This window comes from Neodiprion virginianus, chromosome 2, assembly GCF_021901495.1.
Source record: "Neodiprion virginianus isolate iyNeoVirg1 chromosome 2, iyNeoVirg1.1, whole genome shotgun sequence".
Taxonomy (NCBI): Eukaryota; Metazoa; Arthropoda; class Insecta; order Hymenoptera; family Diprionidae; genus Neodiprion; species Neodiprion virginianus.
Genome location: NC_060878.1, coordinates 16,622,326 through 16,649,961, shown reverse-complemented (window position 1 = coordinate 16,649,961; position 27,636 = coordinate 16,622,326). Strand labels below are relative to the sequence as shown.

At 37.1% G+C, this 27,636-nt stretch overlaps 2 protein-coding genes across 3 annotated transcripts in view; one reads left to right on the top strand and one right to left on the bottom strand.

The window, feature by feature from the left end:
- Positions 1–27,636, bottom strand: part of LOC124299284 (flotillin-2) — a 510,013-nt gene that overhangs the window by 374,893 nt on the left and 107,484 nt on the right. The gene's annotated exons all lie outside the window — the stretch shown is intronic.
- LOC124299262 (glucose dehydrogenase [FAD, quinone]-like) lies at positions 504–27,636 on the top strand. 2 transcript variants are annotated; one of them, XM_046752342.1, is made up of 5 exons: positions 504–820; positions 1,868–1,946; positions 23,332–24,287; positions 25,249–25,792; positions 26,851–27,636. In XM_046752342.1, exons 3-5 carry the CDS (start codon positions 23,548–23,550, stop codon positions 27,451–27,453), a joined length of 1,887 nt encoding a protein of 628 aa, XP_046608298.1. In that variant the 5' UTR covers positions 504–820; positions 1,868–1,946; positions 23,332–23,547; the 3' UTR covers positions 27,454–27,636. The 2 variants fall into 2 exon arrangements, with proteins under 2 accessions (XP_046608298.1, XP_046608299.1); XM_046752343.1 differs by having other exon boundaries at positions 514–571.

Below are 27,636 nucleotides of genomic sequence, written 5' to 3'. Positions count from 1 at the left end.
GCAAAAATAAAATCGTGTCGAGTCAAAGGTTTAAACAAATCCTTTCTCTGCACACAAACACCTGATTCCTTCGTGAAGCGTATCGTTCGAAACCCGACGATTTTTTTTTCCTCTCGAAAATAAAAGCGACAACTGTCAAAAAATGACGACGTGCTGCGTCGCACGCGTGTCGAGGTGGCCAATTCGACGATGGGTGAAGAAAGAAGAGAGTTGTTGGGGTGGACGGACGGATGGATTACCACATCATCGTGCCTAATCGTTGAGAAGTTGAGAAGTAGGCGATAGCCGCTCGTCCAAAGATATTCAAATAGGTAGAAGACGATGTTCACCGGCATGGATGAAGTGTGAAGGTGCAGCTGAGAACGACGACAAGGTAAACGTGCACAGGTGAACTCATCGTAATCCGGAGGAGAAACACTTTCACTATCGAAGCAAACCAACATCGAGTGCTTCTCGGGCTGACTGTAAACCCAAGGCGAGACAGTGTCGCTCCAAGAGTTGAACAGTTCCGAACTCCTTTGCCTGGTCTATGAATCTGCGGCTCGACGATCACGTGATTCTAGTGTTTTTGGTTTGTTTTGTTATTATAGTCGGTTTTTTTTTCTTTCTTTTTTCTTAGTTTCTTATCATTATTCATTTTTTCCGTCGATTTTGCTTCACCGTGAAGACAGTAATGTTCAGTGATTGATGAAAAAGCAGCGAAAAACAAACGGTCTTGATTGATTTGAAAACCAGTGCGGCAAATGTCTCAAATTTTTTATACATACAAGTGATTGAACAGTGCTACGGAGTCACACGTGCAAAGAAGACTAGTAATTTTGTAATTATTTTTTATCACAGTTTTTAAAGAAGTTGGTTCGGATGGATATCGATACTTTTTATCAATTCTATTACGAGACTGTTGTGATTATTGGGTATTTGTCAAATTGTCATATTCGTAAGCTGCTACGATCTTTCTGAAAATCTGAGAATATAAAGTGATCGGATTATTAACAAGAGCTTGTATTTTGAACGCTTCGTTTCACACATCGAATAAAAATGTTTGTCGATATGATCGAAAATCTAATAGATTCGTTCAATCTCACTCAACGATCGGTTTATTTTATTCAACAGGCTGTTTTCTACAAACCCGGTTAAAGAAGTGTGGTATTTTTTTTTTTTTCCCCATCAAGATGGAATCGTTGAATATTTAATTCTACAACGTTGCACGAAAATTTCTTACGATCGAGAAATGGCATGATTAAATTAACTACTGAAAACAAAATTGAATATCTCTTTCAGTGACGTTGTAGCAAAACAGTCTTCTGAATAAAACGAGCTATCGTAGAGTGAAATCGAACGAATCTGACAGACTTTTGACTATTTTCAAACAATTTTAAACGAAACATCGATATCTGAGCTTTTGTCTATAATTTCGGTATTTTCTGCTGCGTTATTTTTTAAAGAGAATATCTATCCGTATATTACGAACGTAACAATTTGATAAATAGATATTTACTTTTGGCCAATCAACCTCCATAACCAATATTTATTCCGATTACTGTTATCTATTGCCATTATTACAATTATCATCGATTTTCAATTCGATTGCCAATTTTCCGAGCAGTGTTTTTTACTTCCCTCAGAATAAATTCTTACAGCAATATAGCAACGTACGTTTTTTTCTTTTATCGCGCGTGGATTACGTAACGAAATTTCTCCGGTAGACGGGCATTATAATGACGTTAGTTGTCCGCTGCAGGCAGTCATGTGTCGTATTATATGATCTGAGGATTGTTGTTTCTTTGTTTATTAGTCGGTAGAGAGTTTGACCGGACTGTTATTTTCTAATTCAAATTTCCCTTTCTGTTTGTTTTCGAAAATTCAGATTGGAGAAATTTTACAAACAGAAAGAAGCTTGATCACCGAATCCGAGCGAGAGGTTTTTCAGGATCTGAAATGAACAGGTGAGTTCAAAGTGACTATACGGAACAAAATCAATAAACAGCCTCAGTTCGGACAAGTTTTAACAGAAAGTTGACAAAAAAAAAAAAGAAAAGAAAAGAAAAGAAAAAAAAGACAAACAACGAGCTGTAGTTAATTTTTTAAATTTGACACACGGTACAGTTTTTTCTTTCTGTTGAAATTTTTTGGTTCTCAGGGTTTCGCATCGATATGAGCGAGCATCGTTTTGACATAAAAATTTTTCACCACTTCGACACGACGAGATGAAATCCTCTGCAAAAAAATAAAATTATAAAGAAAAGTATGTCCAGCTTATTTTCTTTAAACAATGGCCAACATCGGCCATTCGTAATTGTAACGAAAAATAAAAAAAAAGAACTGCGATCGTGTGATTTTCTGCGTCTAAAAACAATGCTTAGTAGAATTTTTACCGTTTCTGAGTGAATAAACGGAAAAATAAACGTAACAATTGTTTGGGGTAGAATATTCGAAACAAAATTTCTAACTGACAAAAAAAAAATGTCCTTGAATTTTGCATGGCCTTCGAAAGTCCTGAAAAATATCCTTGAATTTTTTTTTTGGATCCTGAAAATATTCTACTATCAATGTCCTTGAATGACGTGAAAATTTGTTGAAAATGTCCTCGAGATTGTAGCGAATTTTTTTTTGGTTGTTCTTTTTTTTTTTTTTTGAAAATCGTTGACCGAAAGTGGTCTAAAAATTTCTTTCGCGAACCGATTTCTCGACAATTTCGGTACAATTAAATCCCGTGCAATAAACAACGTTCAAACGGATTGCGCAAGCCGATATTGTAACTAAGAAAACGAAAGTCCCGCTCTCGCAGCCGGCGCAATAGTCAGTTCGAACATGGATGAGCAATCGACGCACGCCAACCTCGTGTTGTCATTTATATAATCCCAAACCGGGTCACCGCGAGAATGCTAATAAATCTATTTATCGTACCGGCTTGATTGCAGCTCTAACGCCTCGTTATATACGAGCCGAAATTGTTATCACATTCGCAAACATAAACAGCGAGGTCGGTAATATTAGCATTAATTTACAGCTCGGAATTAGTTAAAATTCTTGTTTTTTTTTTTTTTTTTTTGTTTTTTTTTTTTCGTTTTTTCCCCCAAATTGTTTTCTCTCTTTTTCAGAAGCGTTGTGCAATGCCGAAAATCGCTGTCTTGTTTTATTGACTGTAATTATTCACATCTGAGCGAAGAACAGAAACGAAAATAGAATTTATCACGTTAATCGTTGGATGGGTTAGTTGGGCGTGATTATGTAAAGTTGATATGAATTGGAACTATATTTTACTTAATTAGTTTTTTTTTTTTTTTTTGGCCCGTTTCTTTCGGTTTAATACGGTTTTAGACGTTTTTGCTCCTCTGAGAATGAATATCGGTAGAGCGTAAATTATTGTGTACGTTTGAGAATAAGAATTCCGCAGAGTGTCGGAACGGTTTTTTTGTTTTTTTTTTTTCGAAATAATGTAACAGTGTGTAAAATAATTCGATTCTGATTTGTATGCATATTCACACGAAAAATACAAATTTCAAGTTCGAGTTTTCAGGTTCAAGTTCGAATTGAATTTCAACACGAACCGATATTTTCACTTTCGAAACTAAGAAATCGTGGATGTAATATCGAATCCCGAAAATTTCTAAGATTCACTCGAATCAATAATGAAAAAAGGATATCCGATGGTTATTAACGAATTTCTTGAAAATCAATCAATGCAGGTACGGTATAAACGAAAAATTAAAAACTCGTCACAGAAACCTTCAAGCTGGTATATTTAAAATCACGTGAAGAATAAATTTATTACAATTTTATTTCGTTTCAATCACTATAAATATATTTTCGTGTGAAAGTAATAAAAAAAAAATACGGTTTTCAGATTTTCATTTTCACTTTAAGAACTGAAGCTTTGAACGATGAATTCGTGGTACTGAAATCATTTTCGCAATACTTGAAGATATTCCAAAATTTGATCGCAACATTTCCATCGCATTCGGTACGATGAATTTATTTTGATTAAAAAAGATTTTGGCATCTGGATCGGTATGATGAAGAGCTGATTATTTTAATATATTGTTTGTACCGACTGTCTTGAAAGAGAAAAAGAGATAGAGAGAGAGAGAGGGAGAGAGATTTATCTGCGATGGTGAAAGTAGAAATTAAAGAAGAAATTAAAATCGACGAATTTAATACCCGGCGGAAAGGATTGAAAACATTGTCTGTCTATAATATGCGGTAGAAATGAAAACAGCGACCGACTTGTCATTCGATTCGTTTCGCGTTTCTGTTTCCAATTCACGCTCGAATCGCGTCGTGTCGGTTGATTGAATTTTTTTACGACCAGTATAACCTGTTTCGATATTGAACTTGGTCGTTTTTCGGTGTTCAAGGTTCGAGCCAAATATTTTTGATTCCTGTAATTCATTCGTTTCTTGTGTTTTTTTTTTTTTGTTTCACTTTTATTTTTTGTTCGTTTCGATGATTTAGCGTCGAGTGAATATAAAACGCAAAGAATTTTGCGTTCGACTCGGAATTTTCGAAAAATTCAAGATCCTGAAAAATAACCTACGTGAAGTTAGCCCCCCATTTTGAGAAATCGGAATTTTCGAAAATTGTTCCAGATTGTTCTAAGTTTGTTCTACATTGTTCCAAAACTTAATATTGATAACTCGTGTAACACATTTGAAAAATGCTAAAAACCGTTTTTTGACCGAGCCCCCCACTTTTGAAAAATCAAACTTTTTTTTGTTGTTCTGGTTTGTTCTAGTTGTTCTAAACGATGTTCCAAAACAGTGAAGTCGTAAGTTCAATAGCGGGCCCACCAAAAGGGAAAAAGAATTTTTGAGTAGCCCCCCACTTTTTGAGAATCCAACTTTTTTCGATTGTTCCAGGTTGTTCTCGTTGTACTGAACATTGTTCCAAAACGGTCGAGTCGTAAGTTCAATAGCGGGCCCACCAAAAGGGAAAAAGAATTTTTGACTAGCCCCCCACTTTTTGAGAATCCAACTTTTTTCGATTGTTCCAGGTTGTTCTCGTTGTACTGAACATTGTTCCAAAACGGTCGAGTCGTAAGTTCAATAGCGGGCCTGCCAAAAGGGAAAAAGAATTTTTGACTATCCCCCACTTTTCGAGAATCTAACTTTTTTCGATTGTTCCAGGTTGTTCTCGTTGTACTGAACATTGTTCCAAAACGGTCGAGTCGTAAGTTCAATAGCGGGCTTACCAAAAGGGAAAAAGAATTTTTGAGTAGCCCCCCACTTTTTGAGAATCCAACTTTTTTCGATTGTTCCAGGTTGTTCTCGTTGTACTGAACATTGTTCCAAAACGGTCCAGTCGTAAGTTCAATAGCGGGCCTACCAAAAGGCAAAAAGAATTTTTGACTAGCCCCCACTTTTCGAGAATCCAACTTTTTTCGATTGTTTCAGGTTTTTCTAGTCGTACTGAACATTGTTCCAGAAGCACAATGTAGTGGGTCGTACTTCATCATGATTTTTCATGAGTTTTCGGATTTCGTTATATTCGATACTTATTAAATCATAGGTGATTGATTTTACGATTTCAATCATGGTGTGGATTTAAAGAAAAAAATTATTATGTATCATGTATTTGGACGGGGTGCTTGAGCTCTGTTACGGCCCGATCCCAGAGCCTCTGGGCTGTTGGTACTTGCTGCTAGCTTCAGTTACATGAGCCAGACTAGGCGTGGAGAACGGAATTCACAACGGGAGTAGTTTTTCATGAGGTCATCTCTCTCGCGTGACCAACTTGGCAAAATATTAGGGAAAAACGGGAGCAGTTTTTATCAGGTCATCTCCCTCGCGTGACCAACTTGACAAAATATCAATGAAAAACGGGAGTAGTTTTCTTGAGGTCATCTCCCTCGCGTGACCAACTTGACAAAATATCAATGAAAAACGGGAGTAGTTTTCTTGAGGTCATCTCCCTCGCGTGACCAACTTGACAAAATATTAATGAAAAACGAGAGTAGTTTTCTTGAGGTCATCTTATACTTTTTGCCTTTTGGTAGGCCCGCTATTGAACTTACGACCTGACCGTTTTGGAACAATGTTCAGTACAACCAGAACAACCTGGAACAATCGAAATAGTTGGATTCTCGAAAAGTGGGGGCTAGTCAAAAATTCTTTTTCCCTTTTGGTGGGCCCGCTATTGAATTTACGACTGGACCGTTTTGGAACAATGTTCAGTACAACGAGAACAACCTGGAACAATCGAAAAAAGTTGGATTCTCGAAAAGTGGGGGGCTAGTCAAAAATTCTTTTTCCCTTCTGGTAGGCCCGCTATTGAACTTACGACCTGACCGTTTTGGAACAATGTTCAGTACAACCAGAACAACCTGGAACAATCGAAATAGTTGGATTCTCGAAAAGTGGGGGCTAGTCAAAAATTCTTTTTCCCTTTTGGTGGGCCCGCTATTGAATTTACGACTGGACCGTTTTGGAACAATGTTCAGTACAACGAGAACAACCTGGAACAATCGAAAAAAGTTGGATTCTCGAAAAGTGGGGGGCTAGTCAAAAATTCTTTTTCCCTTCTGGTAGGCCCGCTATTGAACTTACGACTCGACCGTTTTGGAACAATGTTCAGTACAACAAGAACAACCTGGAACAATCGAAAAAAGTTGGATTCTCAAAAAGTGGGGGACTACTCAAAAATTCTTCTTCCCTTTTGGTGGGCCCGCTATTGAACTTACGACTTCACTGTTTTGGAACATCGTTTAGAACAACTAGAACAAACCAGAACAACAAAAAAAAGTTTGATTTTTCAAAAGTGGGGGGCTCGGTCAAAAAACGGTTTTTAGCATTTTTCAAATGTGTTACACGAGTTATCAATATTAAGTTTTGGAACAATGTAGAACAAACTTAGAACAATCTGGAACAATTTTCGAAAATTCCGATTTCTCAAAATGGGGGGCTAACTTCACGTAGGTTGAAAAATATGACCGGAAGGTGGGAAAAAAAAAAAACAAAACGAAAAAACTTTACCCATACGCTTAGCTGTCGACTGTAACTTTCTTCTGGAATTCAATTTCAATGTTGGCATGCTGCAAATTATTATACAAGTAAAAGTTTCGACCTAAATGAATTACTGCGATTTAATCTTTTTTTTTTTTTTCTCCTTTCTTACATTCATATTCAATCAGCTGGAATATTTACTTGATTATTCATTTATTTTCCGCGATTGAAACACCTGACTAAAAAAACAATTCCTAGAATATTCGGTCATAATTTATCGAACTCGAAATGAATATTGAACAATAGACTCATTTGGGAATGCAAATATATACCAAACTAGTCCGGTAAAAATAAGATGTTCGGGATATGGCTGCATTTTTGTGTACAGCGATTTTCGACCCTGAGAAACTGAAGTCAGTTTTCCTGAAAAACTGCTATAGATAGATGAAAATTTACTTGACCATCGTGTAGAGCGTAAAATTCTACGTCGAATTATGTTCTCATTTGTCGGAAACGGCGTCGAATTAACCAATTAAGGAAAAAGAAATTCCACTTATCGACGACATCTGGGGAATTTCAATGAAATAATGCCTTGTTGCTTGATTTCGTAATCCGACTTAGTTTCTGGCATATGGGGAAATAATACGATGTCAAATTTTCGGCTCCACGCGATGGTCAAGTCATTTTTATACATCGATAGCAGTTTTTAAAGAAAATGCAAAAAAAAAAAAAAATTACTTCATCGAAGGAAATGACACATTTTTTCTGAATATTCGATCGATTGTTTTATGCCATCGAAGATACGAAGTGAGGTGAAAAAAAAAGCGTTACACAATTTATACTTACTAGTCGTCGAAGTAAATCGAAATCTGTGTGACGGTACGTTTACAATATTAGGCAAAGCCGCAACTTTGAATGATGAGTTTCCTTGCATTGACAAAATTTGTCCTCACCTGAAACAGAGAAAGCGAACATAAATTAGAAAAAAATTAATAAAATCCACTCAATAAACAGACTTGTGTTTATTTGTTTTCGTTTATCCGTATCCTTGGTTTCATTTTTCACGATTATTGTACTTGTAATAAAAGTCTGTTGAATTATTTTTAAGAATACCGGTTTAAATTCGATAAAAGCGATTATATTAAGATGTAAAATTTCGAAAAAATGCTGTTCAGAAAAATCCAAAAAACTACTGTGGCAACATTGCGCTGCGTGAATTTTTTTTCATTTATAGATTGCATAACCAGAATGTAGAATAAACGCGGCCAATTCGAAAATAATTTCCGCTCGAGTGATGAAAATTTATTTTGCCAAAGGCAAAAAGTTTCATCCATTCTTGAACCTTTCCACTGAGATGTGATTAACTTACCGACGATGTGTAATGCCAATGGAAAAGAAATGAACGTGTATCCTAAATTTTTTCCTATTTCCGAGACGATCCTCAATCAACGACTCGGTGGAAATAAATTTACTTTTACTTCCAACTATAATGGATGTTTTTCAAAAATATTACAGCCACAAGCAATCTATTTTTTGTCTTCAGGGTTCCAAGTACGCCAATCCCAGTTGAAAGATTTTCATTGCACCGGTAGAAAAATTCTTTTCGACACAAAATATAGTTGGGTAAATAAATAAATGCATTAAATATTTAATTTATTAATTCACGGCAAGTTTTTCTTCCGAGTCGAATATAAGATGTTATATATACTAGACTGGGCCAAAAAAATTGACAATTTTTTTTTTTTTGAAAAATATATTGAGAATATCATTCAGTATGGCAAAAAAAAAAATTTCATGAAATTTTAAGCCCTTAATATTAACTTTAAGAGGTCCATCATCGCTATTTTTGATTTTTAGTAATAATTTGATGTTTTACGTCAGAACTGTCGAAATATTGAAGTGAAAAAATTTATGTTCACTTATCCCTTTATAAAATTAAATTCCCTACAAAAAAGGTCTGATTATAGATTTTTGTCAAACAAGCCGTTTCCGAGTAATTAAGCTTAATAAATTGATATAATTTCTCGATTTGACTTTTTTAATTTGGAATTTCGTGACTAACGAATCAATGAATGTATAAAAAAGATCATGACAAATTCTTAAAGGAAATTTAATGTTCTACAAAAAAGATCTCTTAATATTTTTGCCTCAATTTAATTTTTCAAAAGTTATTCTCAATTAAAATTGAAGAAAAACTTGAAATTTCAATTTATTAAGCTTAATTACTCGGAAACGGCTTGTCTGACAAAAATCTATAATCAGACCTTTTTTGTAGGGAATTTAATTTTATAAAGGGATAAGTGAACATAAATTTTTTCACTTCAATATTTCGACAGTCCTGACGTAAAACATCAAATTATTACTAAAAATCAGAAATAGCGATGATAGACCTCTTAAAGTTAATATTAAGGGCTTAAAATTTTATGAAATTTTTTTTTTGCCATACTGAATGATATTCTCAATATATTTTTCAAAAAAAAAAAATGGTCAATTTTTTTGGCCCAGTCTAATATATACCGTATAAAAACCGAGTAACTTTTCGATCCAAATATCGTACGCAGCTTTTAATTGATGCTGGATTCGATTTTGATTGTTATAATGATTGATAATATAATACAATTGAATAATTTTTTGTGATAGTAAAGCGGCAAATGAATACTACGGACAAAATGAAATAAATCGATTTGAGTGAAATGGAAATGATGTATTTTAGTACAGAAAAATTCCTTCGCCCACGAATGTAAACAAAATAAATCGGATTATCCAGTATTTCAGAGCATGCGCACAATGCTGTTTATTTTTATTGTTTCTGTTCCAATTTCAATAAATTTTCGGTCATTGTTCTGACGAATTAAAATTTTTTATAAATCACCTAATACGATTTTTTCCCCATTGATTCGAATTTCATAACAAAACCTTTATAACGCAAGATCACAAAAAAAAAAAAACGATTATAATCAAACTGTTATTGAACAAATGCTGCACTTCTAGACAGTTTTTAATATACTTTCTTTCTTACATTGAGTTGTGAAATTTATTCCATAAAATTCAGCTTATCGTTAATCGACTCGAGTTTCACCATTTCAATCGTTAATTTATTACTATCGTTAGTGTTTTCATTTGATTGATTAGTATTTTATTGGATAGAGTAATCTAATAAAAGTGCTGATAAAATTTAATTCCCTTTAAGGGGGGGGGGGTTCAGCGTAAAAAATTAAAAAAACACTTTTTTTGTGAATTTTTTTTTAAAATACGGATTGAGCAAATTCAGTCAAACCTTTTGTACATTATTAAGTATACTTTTGACAATATTCTGTAATTTTTTCATGCGAAAATATTGAAAAACAAACCGGTGACAGAGCTTGCCCCAGAACGTCTTGGAAAAAAAATTCGATTTTTCGAAAGTGCAAATCTTACCCCCCCCCCCCGTTGAAGCATCGTCATGAAATCAATTCTCACGATGATCCAAATTATGGTAGATTGGTAGAATCCCCCGATTCTACTTCTGAATCGTAAATTGGAAATTAACATTTCTTCGCACTTCCGTATATCGCTAAAAACTTGGAACCTATTTAACAGCTGACGATCAGTTTTAATTTATGTTTTAATTTATTTATTATCTTCTACAGACACGAGTAGAAGCAATTAGACGTGTGATATATCGCTCAGTATTTATCTCGTAATTGTCTGATGAAAGAAATGTCGGAAAATTTAGTGCTACACGGAAAAAAAAATTCAGCTCGTGGAACTAAATATTAGATAGTTACTTGTAAACAGTTCGTCGAACTAAACGTTCTGTTATTGGAAGAGCACTGCATGGTTCGTATAACTGACTGTTAGTCAGCTGTCATAGCTGTACGTTGTTCAGCTCTCTCAGCTAAACAGCTTCGTTCGAAGAGCTAGACCAGAATTTTTCGGCTCCGCTCACAGCGCTTATTATTAAATAGTACAATTATATTGCTATTAGTATTATTTTTCATCATTATTATCATTATTTATTCAGTGTCATTTACATATTTGAATGGACTATTTAAACAATTATCTATCAACTGTATTTAAATCATACTCATGAAATTTGAAGGTTATGAAATATGTCAACGCACCAGAGCACAGCGCAACTTACAGCTCTTAGAGCAAAACCATTCAGCTGTGAGAGCTGAACAACTTGCAGCTATCAGAGCTGACTAATATATAGTTGCTGTAACTACAAGATAGACCGTAGAGTGCGTATAGTTACTGGAGCTGTAGAATACAGCTCGCCGAACAGAATTTTTTTTTCCGTGTATAGTTCAGTGAATGCGCAAAAGTGGTATCTTCGACTGATCGGAATATTGATGTTTAAAAACATAAATAGAACGATTGTTGTACCGTGGTAAACGGAAAACGGTTAATGGATGTTTGCGTGTCGTAAGTGTGACATAAGCACCGAAATGTCATACTCTATCCACATCAGCTGACCAAGATCTTTCGATTTGCTTACATTTGTTTGCATTCGAGGCAGTGCGTGCTCATCTGTGTATACCATAAATATCATCAGTTAGTGCCATGCACGGTTAAGATTAGAGAAATTATAACAACGTTTGAAATAACAAAAACGGGTGAGAATTTACGAGGAAGCAAAGGAGAAACAACGCCGAGTGACAAAATGCAAGGAAGCAAAATGGCAAAAATCGATAGTATAGACGGGGTGAAAGAAGGATGAAAAACATGGAAAAACAGTACAAAGCCGAAAAGATGATGTTCAAAACGCAACCGCAGACGTGATTCGAAGGGAGACAGAGACAATAAAGGGTGACACGATCATTGAGATTATATATGAAAAGAAACAAGCGAACTTCACATTATTTGTGCTCGAAACTATAAACCAAAAACTTAAATGCGACTGTAGAGTACTTACAACGAATTTAAACAAAACAGGATATCGCAAAATATTCACACCTTTTTCCTAGTCATACATTTTATCTTTGGAGAATCGTCGGTTCTCGTATTTTCATCAAACTCCCGAGTGTTTTAATTTTTTTTCGAGCACATTTACTACGTGAAATCTTTATTTCGTAAACGTGACTTCGGATATGTGATCAGCGACCCCAAACACCTTCGGATACCAATTTTCATCCAAATCCGTTCATCCGTTATCCGAAGATAACACCGTTTTTATTTTATCTTTGTAAATTTCGTTTTTTAAATTATTCAAAAATTACCAAACCAATCACAGCCAAAATCTAATCAGGTCTGAGTATGAAAGAGGTTCGTCGATTAAGACCAAGTTCATCAAAATCTAACTACTCGTTCTCGAGATATCGTCGGACAAAAAATTTATCACGCACGTACATACATACACACACACACACACACACACGGACGTTCATTTGAAAATGATTGGAGGTGATTCTCCGGACCTCGAAACGTGGATATCTAGCGAGAATTCAATGTCACATTTTCGGGGTGACTACAATAACTTCCTATTTTCTATGAAATCAGAGAAACGGGATGTTAAAAATCTGCATAAACTGTGAGAAATTAACAGAAAAATTTAGCCTGTGACCACGAGGCAACAAATATTAATTGTGAGGTGTATATAAGAGCGGTAAATAAAAGTAAATGTAAAAGGTATGATTCTGGACCATTTATACTGGTTTTGAATGCTCAGGGTTTCCTGCATGACAAAGACGAAATAGAGGGTAATGTTACGAACTTGAAGGCTAAAGCAGTGTCTTTAACCGAGATCCATGTTACGGAAGAGATAAACGTTGCGGAAATAAAGATGGATAGCTACGAAGTTGTCAGACGTGATACTGCCAATAGCAGAACAGGTGGTTCATTGACTTGTATCGATAAGGACCTACGATGTAAAGTAATATCGGAAAACAAAGTATCGAAGAAAGAACGTGGATAAGTTCAGTTCGGTTAATGGGCAAGTATCGCGACACGATAATCTGTAATGTATACCGATCGCCAAGCCAGAGCGTAGGAAAATTTACAGACGAAATAACTGGAGAATGCGATGAATTGATAGACAAAGGACATATTTTAATTGTTGGGAATTTTAACATTGACCTCGGTAAACGAATATTCAAAACGATCGACACGGGACATTGAAATGTATCGGACCGAAGCAATATGTAAGCGGACACGATAGAATTACGGAAAGTTCGAAAACGCTGATAGATCTGGTTTTTTTTGAAATTTTGATATTGCTAACGAAATACTTTGGACTCCGAAGATTACTGACCACCGGATTATAAAAGTGGATCTCCTTGAGAATGAAAATAATGATAATGGACTAACGGAACTTTATAGACGTGACTACTCAAATTTTGACGAATACCGGTTTAATCGAATGATAAAAAATTATATTGGATATAATTGTGATAGTAATAGTACTGTAAACGAATTGGCAATACACGTGGTGACAGGTGTAACGGAATCACTGAACGCAGTGGCACCGAAAATAAAAAAGAGAGTTCCAAGGAAATGGCGAAACAAACCCTGGATTACTGATGCGGTTAGGGAAGCAAATAAGTGCAGAGACTAAGCGTACAAACAAGCAACAATCAGTAATTTAAAGGTAAACTGGAATCCGCATAAAACAATGCGTGAAATAGTTGTTTCCGAAACAAGACAAAGTAAAGGAAAACATCACGAAGAAACTATTGATGCCGTAAAAACCGACTCGAAAAGAATTTGGAAAAACTTTGAAATCGATGATAGGAGATAGAAATAATGACGACAAATTAAAAGGTATACAGTTTGGGGGACATGTGTGCAAAAATAAACATGACATAGCCGATAACTTGAATACATTTTTCTTGGAAAGTGTAGAAGAAATACCAGATAATGATCAAGACGATAACCAGGGGAGAGAAAATATGAAGCAGTTGTCAATTTGTTAAATTTTGATAATTTTGAAAATTTTAACGAGGTAAGAAAAGAATAAATTGATAAAATTTTAAATAGGCTAAAAAGCAATGCAGGAACGGAAGATGGGATCAGCACAGGGAAATGCTAAAGATTGCGTGGGAAAGTGTAGGACAAAGAATGTTGGTACTCATGAATAAATCAATGCAAGAAGAAGTCTTCCCGGGACCATGGAGAACATGAACAATAGTACCGAGACCAAAGGTGAGAAGCAAGATAAAGGCCGAGGAACACCGGCCGATAAATATGTTACCTATGTATGAGAAATGAACGGAAGTTGCAGTAAAAAATCTAATTGTTAAATATATTGAAAGTGATAAAATTCTTAGAGATGAACAGTCAGGATTCCGGGAAGGTTACACTTGCGAAACGGGACTGGAAAATGTAATAATAACATGGAAAAGAAGTATAGATGAAAATAAAGTGATCGGTGTCGTCCTTTTAGATTTTAAACGAGGTTTCGAAACAGTCGAACGAAACATGTTACACGGAAAAAAAAATTCAGCTCGTGGAACTAAATATTAGATAGTTACTTGTAAACAGTTCGTCGAACTAAACGTTCTGTTATTGGAAGAGCACTGCATGGTTCGTATAACTGACTGTTAGTCAGCTGTCACAGCTGTACGTTGTTCAGCTCTCTCAGCTAAACAGCTTCGTTCGAAGAGCTAGACCAGAATTTTTCGGCTCCGCTCACAGCGCTTATTATTAAATAGTACAATTATATTGCTATTAGTATTATTTTTCATCATCATTATCATTATTTATTCAGTGTCATTTACATATTTGAATGGACTATTTAAACAATTATCCATCAACTGTATTTAAATCATACTCATGAAATTTGAAGGTTATGAAATATGTCAACGCACCAGAGCACAGCGCAACTTACAGCTCTTAGAGCAAAACCATTCAGCTGTGAGAGCTGAACAACTTGCAGCTATCAGAGCTGACTAATATATAGTTGCTGTAACTACAAGATAGACCGTAGAGTGCGTATAGTTACTGGAGCTGTAGAATACAGCTCGCCGAACAGAATTTTTTTTTCCGTGTACTCTGAAAAACATCGAACAATATGGAATGACAGGAGCTGTGCTTAAACGGTTGTGGTCGTATTTAACTAATCGAATGCAACAAGTGAAATATGGTGATTGCAAGTCGTTAAAGCAGGAAACAGACACGGTGTCCCCCAGGGCTCTGTGCTTGGTCCGCTGCTATTTTTACTATACGTTAATGATGTTGCGAAAGAACCGCAATACTGTGAATGTAAAATGTTTTCCGATGATACGGTAATATATGCGAGTGACGATGATGCGTGTGGAGTGGAAAGAAAATTAAACGTTGAGTTAAAGAATGTAAATAATTGGTTAAACAAGAATTCACTGACAAGGAAACGTTTTCAGGTGTCCCCCTCCGATTTCGATGAAACTCTGGTATGTTATAGAGGGTCAAAATCGATGACATACGTATTTTTTTTTATTGGCCAAAACTCATTTTAAAGGGGTGAAACACCCCTCCAAAGTTGACCACCTCCCAAGATGATTTTTCTGTTTTGCATACAAGGATGGGATTTTGATAGCTAATAATGATGGTAATAAATACCTTGTCAAAAGTGATGAAAAACACACTTCGAATATTCTCAAGAACTCTTTATTTTAGGGGTTGACTCGTATGTACAAAGTTCATTTTTTACATTAGAAACAAGATGTTCATCAGAGCTCAATGAATCCAACAGCACTGCGAAGAGCATGCAAGAATACAGAATACGTGCTTTCGATTTTTTCCCAAAAACTGAATTCTTATCGACTTTTTTTCCAATATTGCGGATTATGTCTAGTATTTAGCCATGAATCATTGAATAACATTGTTCGAGGCTCGCATTCATTCTGGCATCGCTCTTTTATCATTTTACTGTTTTATCATTTTTTTTTTCAAGAAACGTAAATATTTTTCGTTTCAAGCAGACTATCAACTACTCGAAAATTCGATGTGTGTCATATGTAAACAAGTCATATCTCTACTGACACCTGAGACTGAACACGAATGAAACGAAGTTTACGGTAATTCATGACCCGAGGAAGACGCATGCGAATGATCGTTGTGATATAAAAATAAAAGGAACGAAGATAGAGGAGGTGCAAGATATAAAATATCTAGATGTAGTAATTGACAAACACTTGAGATTTGACAAGATGGCAATGTTCATTGTCAAAAAAGTAGGAAAAAAGGTGAATTTCACGCATGGGTTCGATAAATATGTCTCGGTCCCAACTGTAGTCATCATATACAAAACAATCGTCGCACCTCGTTTTGAATATTGTAATACGTCAATGCTAAACATAAATAAATATTGGATGGACATAGTGCAAATATTGCTGAGATGTGACGGGCATACAATAGTGAGGGATATGCTCGACGAGCCGTGTTTCCTCGATATACGACAGAGAATGAAATGTAACGTTTGTTTGTTTGTACGTAAAATAAAAATGGGTCTAATGCCCAACCATTTACGAGAGCAAATGAGGCTAGTAGGAGAAACTCGTGATTATAACACACGACAACGAGGAAACATACATATACAGCACTGGAAAAAAAAGTATAACCTACACATGCTTCGACTATTACAACAAATTACCACAAGCAATAAAGGAAGTGAGGAATATCGATATGTTTAAGAGACTGCAGCTAAAAGAATATGTAAAGAGTGATGGGTAAAGCATGGATTAATAAAGCATAGAATGTAAGAAATGTAAAAATGTAACCTCCGTGTGAGAAATAAAGCATATTCAATCAATCTCTCTCTCTCTCTCTTCAAGAAGAACAAAAACGAATTATTTTATTTATTTACGATCAACTACTTGAATAGAATGCAAGCGGAGAAAAATTAACGGCGCGTTTAATCTGTAATGTGAAAAGCTAAGCTTAATGGTTGTATCATAAATCTGCGGACGCTGTGATTAATCAGAGCGAGCGTTAATCGAGTCTACCGATTTCCCCGGTTTATTCTTAGTCGAGGAAATAAAGCACTAAAAACGGCCCAACTGTCGATTTTTTGAGCAGTAAGACGGATTTTAATGCGGTTTTTTGCATTCGATTCGTAAGAGCGCCTACAAACTTTGTGAATTAAATTGACTAATTAATTTTTTGAAAATGCATTATGGCATTAATAATATGCATTTTGCAAGTGCACTTCCACGAGACACTAAATAAAAAATTTGCTACTCGGGGGTTTTTGGGGTCGCTGAACACGAATATCGCCACGGCAACCGTCTCCGAGGTACCTGGTGCCCAGGGTGGACAGTATCAACGTCTTCTCCTAGAGTTTTGGCGAAAATTGTGATCGAATTTGTCGAAACTCGTTGCTCGGGGGTTTTTGGGGTCACTGAATACGAATATCGATACGGCAACCGTCTCCGAGGTACGTGGTGCCCAGGGTGAACGTTTCAACGTCTTTTTCTGGAATTATCTTGAGTATTATCATTTTTACCTCAATTAAGGTATATTGTTCTTAATTCAATCACAAATTCGATCACAATTTTCGCCAAAACTCTAGGAGAAGACGTTGATACTGTCCACCCTGGGCACCAGGTACCTCGGAGACGGTTGCCGTGGCGATATTCGTGTTCAGCGACCCCAAAAACCCCCGAGTAGCAAATTTTTTATTTAGTGTCTCTTGGAAGTGCACTTGCAAAATGCATATTATTAATGCCATAATGCATTTTCAAAAAATTAATTAATCAATTTAGTTCACAAAGTTTGTAGGCGCTCTTACGAAGCGAATGCAAAAAACCGCATTAAAATCCGTCTTACTGCTCAAAAAATCGACAGTCCATTGCTTTATTTCCTCGACTATCTGTGGCGGATCGTTGATCGCTGTTTCAATGAAGAGGCTGTGTCCCTAACCGTGAATAAATTGACGTCCATTAATCGCGGTCAATGGTGATTATAAAAAAGTTGGAAGTGGCCGTTGACCGTCGTGGAATGCGCGCTAGGCTGCACCGGCTGAAAGTGAGCCAAGACCTTTTTCAACCAACCCGCGCCTCTCACCGGCTCATTTTACAGCCCGATGCGGTACAAAATAGGCCAGCTTCCGCTTTCCGGTTGCGCGGTGCATTTCCGGCTTTGTTTTTTTGCCGAAGCCGTTTGACCGAAAAATCTATCGCGTAAGAAGAATGTGCGAGTTTTCATTGAAATCGATGACCGCCTCGTTACAATTTTTCAATGAATTGTACTTGACGACAAATTGTACGTTTCGTCGTCTTCGCGTACGATTCAAAATGAGGACTAAATAAATTAACAATTTCGAAAGAGTATTTTGTAATTGGACGTGCCGATGTTTTATTTTCATTTCGTAATTAGAGCGAAATGTGATACAAATGTTATTAGTATTTCATTTCATCTAACCTTGTGAAAAAACACAAATGTAATTTACATATTTTGTAATTAGGGTGAAGTAAAAACGAAATTAAATTTACATTACAAGTTACATAAGATTACTAATGTAATTTGTACCTCGCGTAAATTATACTTTCATTTCGTTTCACCGTAATTACCGATAAAAATACATTTGTAATTTTACGTACCTCCAATTACAAAAAATACAAATGTACATAATTTGTATTTTATACAAGTAATGACAAAATGTAAACACTCTTCTTATTTCAAAATCGAAATACGATTTCAAGATACATAAAAATTACAAATGTAATTTACGTATTTTGCAATCATGGCAAAATAAATTTGAAATTAAATTTACATTACTAGTTACATAAAATTACAAATTTAATTTGTATTTCGTACAAGTAATGACAAAATGTAAACACTTTTCTTATTTCAAAATCCAAATAAAGATTACAAATGTAATATCAAATGTTTTGCAATCAAGGCAAAATAAAATAGTAATCACATTTACATTACTAGTTACATAAAATTACAAACGTGATTTGTATTTCACCAGAATTACATTTTTGTTTCAATCAAATATAAAAATAAATTACATTTTTTATTATGTATAATTCCAATTACAAAATAAAAATTTAAATCGTAATTTGTTTGATCCTGATTGCAAACCTATATTGCAATTGATATATTCTTTATTTCTAAGTGCTAGTTGTGAAAAATTTCTATTGGAAATGTGATTTGTAATATATAATTGACCAGTTACAATATCGCCCGTAACTTAGTTCAAGAGTATTTCGGAATGTGTGCTCGGTTTTGGATCAGGTCATCGAGCTGATTAGATGGAGAAAATTGGTTGTTTAGGTTCGTAACACGGGGTCTTATTTTAGAATTGTTCTTGAAAATGTTGAATTGTTGCAACATGAATATACACATAAAAGATAGAATTTGTTTAAAAACTATGAGACGATATTCCGCGGTTAGAATGCATGTATATGTATTGTATATGTATATGTGATTGCAAAATACATAAGATAATACAAACATTTTTTACCGCCATGCAAGAACAGGAAGAAAGTTTGCAAAAGATGGAATATGATTATTATCCAACCGCAAAGGCCGTCTTCTTCTGACTTCTAACTGGTTTTGCGGTAGGTTGATTTACGTAATTTCTCTTATATTTTTGTAGACGTTTCGGACACTCTTTTATAACGAGTACAACATATTCGGTTTGAAAGTCCATAAGGATTATTCAATGAAAAAAATTTCTGAATACTAATTTATAGAAAACTCCAAAACGATGCTGCGCAACCGTAAGGATCGATTACAAATATCTCTGAAATCTCTTTAATAATAACAACAAAAATGTCGAAAAAACCCCAGAAATAAGGTAACACAAACAATACGAATATAAAAACGACAATAACTGTGATATTAATAAAAAAAAAAAAAAAACCAAAATGTATTGAATTTTCTAATTCAATACAGATATTATGTCATGTGCAATAAGAAAAGAAATAACCAACATTTACAATATATGGACAAAATCTCCCAAATTACGAGCGCAGCGAATGATCCAATTTTTGTCAAGCTTGTCGAAAAATTTACATCGGTAATATTTCGAAAAGCTTGACTTTCGTAACCGAAAGAGAAGTAGAAAAGGGAGGCGGAAAAAGAAAAAAGAAAAAGAAAAAAAAAGACAAACAAACGACGAAGCGTGCCTATAACACTCCGAAAGACTTTCTCCTTTCGCCGTTCGTTATGAGATCACCGCGTTTCCATACCGCGGTCTGAATCCGAGCGAAAATAAGACGAGCCGTTCTATCCTAACCTTAGCCAACACTGCGACATCCACTTCTATCCAGCCACATATGTGTGCGAGAGATAAATAATGTGTGGCTGCCGATTCGCAATCTGAATCGGCAAAGTGCTGCAGGGAGAAAGACTTCCGCCTGTACTCTCACACTCCAAGGAGCGACCTTACTTTTGCCATTTTGCGAGTGCTCAAACCACCTTTGCATTACCATGCATTTGCAGAGTGAAATTTTTATCAACATTTCAATGAAATATTGACTAGAGTCTGAAATATACAGATATTTTACAATTCGTGGATACAAAAGGATTTGGAAAAAAATGTATGGTAAATTTTTATCGGTTCAAAATCCGTACTCCCCTGGTGCAAACAATTGCCACACCCGAATACCAATTTGATTTTACGATTAAATAGAGAAATTCTGACACTTTCGCTGTTTCGGCATAGAATTTTGTTGTTAATTATCGTATGTTCTCATAGATTAACGTCGATCTTTGTAGATAAGTTTGGAATGACTGGCATTTGGCGACTTTGGACTGGCTTTCTTGAAGCGACTGACTGACTGATCTGACTTCCATATTCACTTAATATCACACGCCTCTAAGTCACCAGGAAAAATGTGTTGAAATCTATTGCCCACAATCAGTGGTGATAAAACATCTTTTAAACCAGAAAGATTAACTAGCGAGTGATACATCGTCTTGATCAGAAAAAACGAAAGTATCACTCGGCCTGCAATTTTTCTCATTAATTTCACGGTAAATTCTTCTGAATCTTCCTCTTCCGTTCATAAGACTGAAGCCTTGTTAATGCAGTTTCGTGTTACATGTTTCATGTCAGTACGTGTTTGTCTCCGAGTAGAATGCTCAAATTCGGTTGATTCGTGAAATGAACGGTGTAAAATTGTTTATCAAACTCAGAATTCGACAGAAAATCCCGTATATCAGTTCTGGCTAATTCTTCTATTTCTCTGAACGATATTTCATCGAAATGCTTCGTTGCAGTCGCTGAGTCTAATCCCAAAAACGCACATAAGTGCTTCAAATACGACGGTACATCCACCATTCCAAGTTCTTGCGCGACATTTGACCAGAAGGAATTATTCTTGACCTTTTCCACGACGTAGTTTCCTGGCGAGGCATTTATTTCTCTTGGAATCCCTCCAGGGTCTTCCATTTTCACAATTTACTAATTTGATCAAGCCTTGATCACTGCGCTGGTGTAAATTTCGTGATTTGGGTGTGAAAATAAGAATTAATCTCGGAATCAACATAACCTCATCGAGAAACAATTGAATAACGGCGATCAACCGCGCCTCAAGCGGCAGATTGCGGTACTTACAGTAAACCTCGACTTTATTCCGTAAGCGGAATAGCATCGTACTACTTGTGCACTGTTTGTTGCAAAAATTCTTCAACTTCTCACATTACATATCATTTGACAAGCATTTCATAGTATTTCATGACTAATTCATACCGTTATACAAGAATTGCACACGCATTTCGTAGTATTTGACAGTATTTCATACCATTTCAAAAGCATTTCACTGTATTTCATAGTCGACTGTCCCAACGATTTCACGAATGGTTACTCTTGGTGTTGAAACTATTTTTCACGAATTCACCGGTCAATAGTCGACTGAATATTCCTATATTGAACTAATCACCGTGAAAAAGAATCGAATCAACGACTCTATTAAATTTTCAACAATTCCAATGCGATTAAAGATCGCAAATATCAAGAGACAATCCCTTGTTTATTATAGTATTCGTTGTTTTTATTCCCACGTCTGATTATATATACACGCCTTGCAATTATATCTCTCCAAGAGAAGAAAGCCTGCCTCCCTCGTTAACGTCTTTCATTTCCTTTTCTTCCGTCCGGCACGTTTTCCACATTATTATTCACACGGCAAGAGCAATTTTATACTTTACGCAACAAACGAGATTAAATAATGACAAATTAATTACAGTGACAAAATTGGGAACAGCAAAGCCTAAACATTTGTACAAATTGATAAAAAAAAAAATTTTAACTATGTAGATATGTATAATCAATTTTCTGAATTTCAATTCAGAATTTGAATTCTGAGTTGTATTTCTTCGGAAACAAACTGTGTTGTTGGATATTAATTTATACATGTATCGCATGATGGATCGATATTTATGAATCGAGGTTTGTTTTTTCGTAAATTTCTTTTCTTTTCTATATTGGATTAATATTATTCAATTTTACATCCATTAGTTAGCTTTAGTTGGAGAGAAATTTGAGCAGCAGCAAGCAAGCAAGTCACTAAAATGCGATAATGAACGATACAGATTATACGTCAGTAACGTCTTATGTCTCGAACTTTCACCACTCCCATGCTAATTTATACGCATTTGCGTATTACACGTCCACAGCGAGTCGCTGAATTACTGGTATCGTGATACTGATATGCAATTGCGCGTTTCGCCTGGTAACGTTCAAGTGTAAATCAACCGGAAGGTTAAATTCAATTGACTTCTTATCAATTTTTTTATCTCTGCAGATTAAGATACGAGACAGGCTTCGTATTAGGCGGTAAATTCTATTTCTTTGTTGATACTTAAATTTGTTTGTCGTCAAATTTTTAACTGTTTTATGGACAGTGAACAGAAATAAAAGAAGGAATTTTCACTGGGTTGATTTGGTCGTAATTCAGTCACCCTCAGATCATTTCGGTATATCGGATGAAATTCTGGTTGGAAAATTAAATCTTTGACCAGCGATCTGTATTGAGATTATTCAATTTTAATTACCATTTTTGTTTAAACAAATGGTCTTAGTCCACGACTTTCTCTCGAATTTTCAACGAATGTCGGCGTAAAAATTGTTCCACAACGTCTTGCAATTGTTTTGCATAGCTTTTCTAAAATTTCCATTAATTTTTTGAAATTCTCCAGTACCAAACTCTAGAGATACGGTAAAATAACTGTACCGAATTGGCAAAAGTTTGGAACAAAAAACCGAGGATGGAATGAATATTTGCACCACGAAACTTTTCAAACTTGAATCATTTTTAAATTTCAATACTTTTCCAGTGCGAATTCGTCAGTTACACACGAATATGCGATCAAAGCAATTTTACTTCATCAATAGCTCAGCTTTCGAATGCAAAACCTACAGATTCGTCAGATCAGCGACCCCAAAAACCCGTGGGTAAAAAAAATTCAGGCCAAAATCTCGAGTTAAAAAATGTGTTCCAGAAAGGGTTAAAAAATCTCTTCTCTCTAAATTTTCCAGACAGAAGAAAACGGGCTTCAGGCAAAGGGTAAAAAACTGAGAGTGCCGTGATATGATGAATTGCGTACCGATCGGCTGCAGGGGACTCGAAGAGGTTCGACAGCGTCCACCGGACTTGAAAAGTTGACGGTTCGTTGTAGCGGGATAAAAAAAAAAAAAATTGCTCAACCAAAAACAAGTCCTCGGTAATAAAATAGTTTTCGAAAACACCGAGAGATGGTGCTGAACGCGATTATGGTCACGTCGGCGTTGAAGGGTGCGGTCGGAACAAGTTTCTGGCTGCTCCCGCTTCTGCTGGCAGGACTGACTTACTTCCAGTACGACCTGGTGGACCCTGAGAGCCGGCCGATCGACCGATACCCGGTAGAATCTGAGTACGACTTCGTCGTCGTCGGCGGCGGTTCAGCCGGCGCTGTAGTGGCGAGCCGATTGTCCGAAGTGCCGGAATGGAAGGTGCTGCTTCTGGAAGCGGGGCCGGACGAGAACGAGATAACGGACGTTCCATCCTTATCGGCGTACCTGCAGCTGACGAAGCTGGACTGGCAGTACAAGACGGAGCCGACGGGGATGGCGTGCCTGGCGATGAAGGGAGCGCGGTGCAACTGGCCGAGGGGTAAAGTGCTGGGAGGGTCGAGCGTCCTCAACTATATGCTCTACGTGCGGGGAAATCGGAAGGATTACGAGCACTGGGAGGCGCTGGGCAATCCGGGATGGGGCTACGAGCAGGCTCTGCACTACTTCAAGAAGTCCGAGGACAACAGAAATCCCTACCTGGCGAAGAGCCCCTACCATGGAACGGGGGGATTGTTGACCGTTCAAGAAGCTCCGTGGCGCACGCCACTTGTCGTCGCCTTTGTTCAGGCCGGGGTCGAGATTGGCTACCAGAACCGCGACATTAACGGCGAACTTCAGACTGGCTTCATGATTGCTCAGGGCACCATAAGACGCGGGTCCAGGTTAGCCTTTTTTCGCTTTTGATTTTTTTTTTTTTGTACGTTACTAGAAAATGTTCTCATGACGTCACGGCCTGGTCGTCGGCGCCATTTTATTACCAGATAACCCAAGTTTTTAACTTTAATGGCGGCAAATCATAATTCTTGGGGATTCAAATCACTTGTGTCACATAAATTAACGAAACGTAATCAATGATGTACCTACGTGTTCTACTATCAACACGTGAAAGAAACACGGTCAACGGTAACCTGTCAGACTAGTTGCATTAGTTTGATTTTTTTCCACCAGAAGACGGATTGCAAAGTGACAATCCCAGTAGTGTACGATCTTGGTTCTCGGTTTTTACAATTTTTTTTCGAGATACATTGCATATTTAATGATTGACAAGTATATGAAACAGGGGTAAAATTTTCTGACAAATCGATTACTGCTTTTTATTTTGTAGAATTAATTCCAGATTGTAAGAAAAACGCGAATTTTGAAAAAAAAACACCTACTCTGAAACATCTCCAAAACGTCTCAAATTCGTCGAAAAAGTGTTTCTGTACTCAAATGAAGGCATTTTGAGGCAATATTTTCATTTTACCGTGAACCCGATGGTATCGGCCACCACTGACTTACAATTTCTGGTTGTCTAACGTCAATGACGTATCAAATTCCCTAACGTTTCCCGGTATTACAGACGAAAATAAACAGTTTCGAGGGCGCACAAACTTCACCAACAACTTACAAAAGCAATTTGAGTTGTTCGACCTTCTAATTACAAAATACAATGTGTCCCTGTCTTTCCTTTTTCACTTTTTTCAAAATACAAACATGAATTACAATCCACCCACATGTCATACACGTTTCATAATCATTGGGAAACGTGTCGTTTGTATTTTATGTGTTCTTAATCACAAGATACAACGTAATTCGTGTTTTATTCTTCTAATTACAACTTTGCCCTCCACCGGACTCCAGGTGCTCGACTGCAAAGGCTTTCCTCAGGCCAATCAGGCTCCGACGGAACATTCATACCGCGATGAACTCACACGTGACAAAAATCCTGATAGACCCTTTAACCCTGAGAGCCCTAGGAGTGGAATTCGTGAGGGACGGTAAACGCCACATCGTCAAGGCCAGGAAAGAAGTAATCCTATCAGCCGGAGCCATAAACTCTCCGCAGATTTTAATGCTCTCCGGAATCGGGCCCAAGGAACACCTTCGGCACATCGGAGTCCCGGTGCTGATGGACCTGAAGGTGGGCGACAACCTCCAGGACCACGTTGCGATGGGAGGTCTGACCTTCCTGGTCGACAAGCCGGTGGCGATAGTCCAGGATCGGTTCTCCCCGATTGGACTAACGATGCGGTACCTCGTGGAGGGCGCCGGGCCGATGACGACCTTGGGCGGAGTGGAAGGCCTGGCCTTCGTAAACACGAAGTTTGCGAACGAGTCCGGGACCTGGCCAGACATCCAATTTCACATGGCGCCAGCCTCGATAAACTCGGACGCCGGAGCGCAGGTGAGAATAACTGGAGGCTGCCTGATTGCGATTCATAAATAATTGCATTTTTTTCACATGTGCAATTTGTGATATGGATCGGGACGGAACGAGTTACAAATTACAATTGTATTTTGTGTTCGAAGTACAATTATGCTACGTAATTAGGGCGGAATGAAGTACGAATTACATTTGTAGTTTACAAATTATGTAAAATAAAGTACAAATTATATTTGTAATTTCGGTTTAAGGGGGGGGGGGGGGGGGGGGGGGAGTTCCGGTGATATTTCGATAATACCGAATTCTTTTTCCAACAAAATAGGTGTTAGCAAATCTGTGTAACAGTTGATGCAGTGATTCGGAAAGACTTGGCAAACTTTGATTATTAACTGAGCGATAACTGCCTCGCGTCTGCAGGGCAGTCAACTTATCTGAAACCCTGAGATGCTGCGCTTCCCCGCGATAAGGTGCGAATCGAAATTATGTTGTTACGGTAACTTGTAGTAGTCGTAGCACTCATCAGTCAGTTAATAATAAAAGTCTGCCAAGTCTTTCCGAATCACTGCATCAACTGCTTGAGATTTGCTTAACCTCGAATAATCGCAGCACCTAAACAACCCTCATGCCGCGATTCACGGCTGAAGCTTAAAAGGGCCAGTCTGCATAAGAATCCGAAAAAAGCTCGCGCACGCGCACTCGAAAGCTGAATCTCCCAAGTCTCACTATTTTCCTCGGTATGTAACCAGAACGCTACAAATGTTCCAATGAGTCCAAATGTAATTTTGGTTCCATTTAGCCCTGGTTACAGACTACACATGTAACGAATTTGTAGTTTGCATATTGTCCGTCAAAGCTGCCATATCACAAATTTGGCTAGTATTTTACACTGTATAAAAATTGACGTTGTTAAAATTGACCAAAAGTAGCCAGTGCGGACTACTACGGAACAATTTTCGTGGTCAATTTAGACCTTGAACGTCAGATAGTGTCAGATTGACGATAAGTAGTATCACATTCACATCAAAAGTCCAAATTTTCATGTTGCGATCGACTAATTGCAATTTTGTTCATCGTGGCAGGTGAGGCGAATCTTCGGGCTGACCGATACAGTCTACGACACGGTGTACAGGCCGATAGCTAACAAGGATGCCTGGACAATAATGCCGCTGTTGTTGCGACCACGGTCCAGAGGGACGGTGCGACTGCGAAGTTCCAATCCTTTCCACAAGCCCATCATCAACGCGAACTACTTCTCGGACCCAAAAGACGTCGCGGTGCTCGTCGAGGGCGTCAAGATCGCGATGAAGGTCAGCGAAGCGGAGGTCTTCCGGCAGTTCGGCTCTCGAGTTTATCGTCGAAAGCTCCCCGGCTGTCAGCATCTAAGATTCGGGTCTGATGCTTACTGGGAGTGCCAGATCAGACACATCTCCATGACCATTTATCACCCCGTTGGAACAGCTAAGATGGGACCGAGGAGCGATCGCAATTCGGTCGTTGATCCTGCGCTTAGGGTTCATGGTGTCAAAGGACTTCGCGTCATCGATGCTTCGATTATGCCGACGATTACTAGCGGCAATACCAATGCTCCGGTTATCATGATCGCTGAGAAGGGGGCTGATCTCATTAAAAGCGACTGGCTCACCGGCAATGGTGAGAAAATATCACCACTCGTCGCGATTTAAGGAATAGATTTTCTGATTGGGCTCGATGAAATTTGACCGTGGTGGGTCACACCTCAGTAGAATCGCGTAACTGTCACACGGGGTCAAATTCACCCTTGGTTCAAAAAAGTGATATCCTGCTTTAACGATCAGTTCTCAAAATCTAAAAAAAAAAAAAAATCTAATTATTATTTCAAGATCGCA

What these genes read in the sequence shown, in the direction of transcription:
- LOC124299262 (XM_046752342.1), top strand. Translation starts at nt 23,548, where the DNA reads ATGGTGCTGAACGCGATTATGGTCACGTCGGCGTTGAAGGGTGCGGTC. An exon ending in ACCATAAGACGCGGGTCCAG is followed by an intron (nt 24,288 to 25,248) that starts GTTAGCCTTTTT and finishes ACCGGACTCCAG; the next exon opens with GTGCTCGACTGCAAAGGCTT. An exon ending in ACTCGGACGCCGGAGCGCAG is followed by an intron (nt 25,793 to 26,850) that starts GTGAGAATAACT and finishes TCATCGTGGCAG; the next exon opens with GTGAGGCGAATCTTCGGGCT.